This window comes from Microtus ochrogaster, chromosome 19, assembly GCF_000317375.1.
Source record: "Microtus ochrogaster isolate Prairie Vole_2 chromosome 19, MicOch1.0, whole genome shotgun sequence".
Classification (NCBI taxonomy): domain Eukaryota; kingdom Metazoa; phylum Chordata; class Mammalia; order Rodentia; family Cricetidae; genus Microtus; species Microtus ochrogaster.
In genome coordinates this window covers 30,434,389-30,438,660 of record NC_022021.1, presented here as the reverse complement: position 1 = coordinate 30,438,660, position 4,272 = coordinate 30,434,389, and the positions used below count along the sequence as shown (strand labels likewise).

General features: G+C 42.1%; 1 protein-coding gene across 2 annotated transcripts in view; it reads right to left on the bottom strand.

Moving 5' to 3' along the window:
• The window catches only part of Agxt2 (alanine--glyoxylate aminotransferase 2), a 43,740-nt gene that overhangs the window by 3,600 nt on the left and 35,868 nt on the right, over nt 1–4,272 (bottom strand). For both annotated transcript variants that reach the window (XM_005356624.2, XM_005356625.2), the window contains exons 12-13: nt 2,108–2,257; nt 810–908 (exon numbers count right to left, since the gene is read on the bottom strand). In XM_005356624.2, the coding sequence (XP_005356681.1) occupies nt 810–908; nt 2,108–2,257 (249 nt within the window). The remainder of the gene's footprint in view (nt 1–809; nt 909–2,107; nt 2,258–4,272) is intronic.

The window sequence follows — 4,272 nt, the reverse complement described above, 5'->3', positions numbered from 1 at the left end:
CACCATCCTCATCATCATCAACACCACCACCACCATCATCATCACCACTACCATCCTTATCACCACCACCACCGTCATCATCATCATCATCACCATCCTCATCATCATCAACACCACCACCACCATCATCATCACCACTACCATCCTTATCATTATCACCACCACCACCACCATCCTCATCATCATCACCACACCATCATCATCTCATTCTTGTAGTACATGGTCAGACCAGGGTCCTGACAGTCGAATGGGTTTAACTTCCAGGAAGTGGGAAGGGTGATCCCTTTTTTAGAATATTCCTGCTGAGGGTGAAGGACACTGAGTGGCTGGTCTTGAGCTCTGTACAAGGGACCATGTTTAGCATGGTCTCTGATCTTTCTTTGTAGCATCATAGAGGGCAGCGGTGGATCTTAGATTGCTGTCTGCTGTAATGGCCACTAAAACTGAACCGATTCACACACAGACTTCAGAGAGGAGTTAAGAATGACTGTGATTGTTTTCTCAGGGGTTAGAACTAATTCATACACAATACAGTGCATATGTATGTATCAGTTGCATGAATGTTATAACTCTGTTATCATCTATGCTGCGTGTTGTCTAGTTTGTGTGGCCTTTCTAATATCTCTCTTTGGCCCCCACAAAAAAAAAATGGTAACTGAATCACTTTACCACATCCCCCTCTAGTGGCAGCAGCTGTCTCTTGTCCATTTCTCCTGAGCATCAATCAGAACATGGGGGAAGTACAGCTGGGTCCCCTAGCACAGTGACACACCAGGAAGACCCTACCTGACAGGCAGTCCTTCTCTTACCTGAGAAAAAATGCCCCCTCTGCCCACGAGGAGCCCCATGTCTTTGCAGTCCTCATGGATTTGATTCACTTCAGTTTTAGGAAGAGGCTGGCGGCTCATCTGGGAATAAATTAAAAATCGTTTTTTATTTGGTGTTTCAGTGGTTTGAAGAATGATGTCCCCAGGCACGGGGCCCAGGAAAAACCACAACAAAACAAAACTCAAGCAACCAATATCTCCCTAATTAAATAAAGCTGTTAATTACTGAGCCTGAGGATTTGGGGGGTGAGTGGGTATTAAAAGTATTGGTTTTTATTCTCTTTCATCCAAAAAATTCCCAAAGACTAAATGAAATTCCATGCAGGCTGTCAGTGAATCCTGGCCCTGCTAAAGGCTACCCTGGGGGGTTGGTCCTTTAATACCTCATTTGGGATCTGTTTTGGTGGTGTTGAAATTCCTTTCAACTCTTTATGGTGCTTTGCGGAGCTGAAGGGTTCATTCCAAGGTCCAGGAAGTGGCTTCGAAGTTTCCAAAGAGCAAATGCAGCTAAGTGTTCCTCGGGCCACAGCGTGGCCATGGGGCTGGTGTGCAGCTAAGTCTGTGTTTGTGAAATTGCTCTTCCCCCAAGACTCCAACACTTAGGGTCAGGAAACGTAAGTGCTTGGGAGCCAGGAGGGCATGCCACATTTCTAGGCACTGAGGTTGGTCTTGTACCTAGGGCTCAGACATGCTGCGTCAACTCTGGTGACTTTGGGCTGGAGTTTGCATCATTTCTGTGTGTCCCTGCATCTCCAGTCTACGAGCACAACTATTTCCCTCTAGTTTATTCATTTCAAACCTAAGTGTTCCTGTATTATCCGGGGACCTTTCACACTACAAAGACATGGGCCTTCTGGTAGGACAAATTGGTATACTAGAAAGCCTTAGCGTGGATCATTTTAAAAATGAGCCATAGGTGACTGTCTTGGGATCTCTTCCAATCCTCCTTAATACATTTCAGGTGGTTTTGCTGCTCCCGTCTCCCCAGTGTCCTTCACAGATCAGCCATAGGGCTCATCATAATTGTGACTTTTAGATGTGTAAGCCATGATGTTGCCCGTAGGTCAGCCTCTGAGGTAGAGGAGGGTTCCTTCCCATGAGTCAGTTTGCTGTTCCCTCAGGACTTCCTTCCCACCATTCCCATGGGCCTTAGAAGTGCATTACATATAGTAATCCACAGCTTCTTAGTTTTGGATAACATGTATGCATCTGACCCTACTAGCGTCTATATTACCTGCCACTGGCCCCACACAGCTACCCAAACAGCTGTTGAGTATTACCTTGTCTTGAACCATCTCTATTCCGATCATAAGGCCTTTGCCTCGGACATCCCCAACGATCTCGAATTCCTCCCGCAGCTCAGCAAACTTGAGTATCATGTAGGTACCAACTTCTTGACTGTTTTTCTGTAGATTTTCTTCCTTAATCACCTGTTGAGAGATATCCTGAAATAATCTTACAGGGCACAATTGGAGGATTGACTGAGAAGGACAGAGAGCTAAGTGCCCATGGTCCTCTTTGCAGCACTATAACTAGGCAAACAGGACCTAGAACAGAGTCAGTTGTGGACAAACCGGGGACCACAGAAGACCTGCTGTAAGGAACGAAACAGTCATGGTGATGGCAATTTCCCTGAACCTGTCCACCTGTAGAGGCAAATTTACAAAACTAGAGATGAAAAAGGGCCAAAATCAAAGACACCAAGGAAATACAGAGACTCATAAGGAAATACTTTGAAAACTTGTGCTCAACAAATTGGAAAATCTAAAAGAAACGTGTAATTTTCTTGATACACACCACTTACCAAAGTTAAATCAAGACTAGATAAGCAATTCCAATGGACATATAATCCCTAGTGAAGTAGCAGTCATTAAAAGTTATTTCCCCCATGAAAAACAAAACAAAACAAAAAAGCCTAGGGCTAGAGGGTTTTAGTGCAGAATTCTATCAGCCTTTCAAAAAAAATTAACACCAATACTGCTCAAACAATTCCACAAAAACAGAAACAGAAGAAACATTGCCCGAATTGTTTTACAAGGCTATTGTTATCCTGATACTCAAACTACATAAAGATCCAACAACGAAAGAAAATTATAGACCAATTTCCCTTATGAGCATGGATGCACAAATTCTCAATAAAATACTGGCAAACTGAATCAAAAAATACATCAAAAAATCATCTATCATGTGTAGCATGAATTCTAGTTGATCTTAATAATAAAAACCTGGAGTCAAATATTAGGGGATGCAAGCTGAAAGATCAGAGAGACAGTGTAGACAGGCACAAGTTCTTACCTCTATGAAATCCTCAGACTGAATGAGGTATCCTTTCCCTACAAGTTCTCAGACTGAATGCTTTCTCTATGAAACCTCAGTCTGAATCCTGAGCTCCTGTCTTCTCCTGCTATATATTTCTCTCTCTGCCCAGCCATATCACTTCCCATCTCTACTTCCCTAGTGCTGGGATTAAAGGTATGAAACACTTGGCTCTGTTTTTCTTTTAGACTGATTCAGTCTCGTGTAGCCTAACATAGCCTTGAACTCGCAGAGATTCATCTGCCTCTGTCTCCTGAGGGCTGGAATTAGAGGTGTGTGTCAGCACTGTCCGGCCTCTATGGCTAACTAGTGTAGCAAGTTCTGCACTCTGATCTTCAGGCAAGCTTTATTTTTTATGGCACAAATAAAACACCACCACAATCATGATCAAGTAGGCTTCATCCCAGAGATATAAGGGATGGTTCAATATATGAAAACTGATGAATGTAAACCACAAACTGAAAGACAAAAACCACATGATCATTTAATTAGGTGCAGAAAGGCCTTTGACAAAATCCAACACCCTTTCATGATAAAAGTCCTGGGGAGATTATAGGTACAAGGGGCATGCCTCAATACAATAAAGGCAAATTACAGCAAACCTATAGCCAGCATCAATTTAGATGGAGAGAAACTCAAAGCATTTCCACTAAAATCAGAAACAAGACAAAGTTTTCCACTATCTCCATACCTATTCATCAATAAGTACTTGAAAGCTAGAGCAATAAGGCAACAGAAAGAGATCAAGGGGATATAAATTGAAAGGAAGAAGTGAAATATCTCTATTTGTAGATGATATAATAGTATACATAAGGATCCTAAAGATTCCACTAGGGAGCTCCTACAACTAATAAACTCTTTCAGCAAAGTAGTTAGATATCAAATTAACTAAAACAAAACAAAAGAAGAAAACAAAACAAACAGTAGCCCTCCTGTATACAAACGGACTGAGAACGAAATCAGGGAAACAACACCTTTCACAATAGTTCCAAATAATATAGGCTACCTTGGAGTAACTCTAACCAACCAAACAAGTCAAAGACTTGTATGATAAAAACTTAGTCTTTGAAGAAAGAAATGGAATACGATGTCGAAAGATGGAGAGATCTCCTATGCTCATGAATCAGTA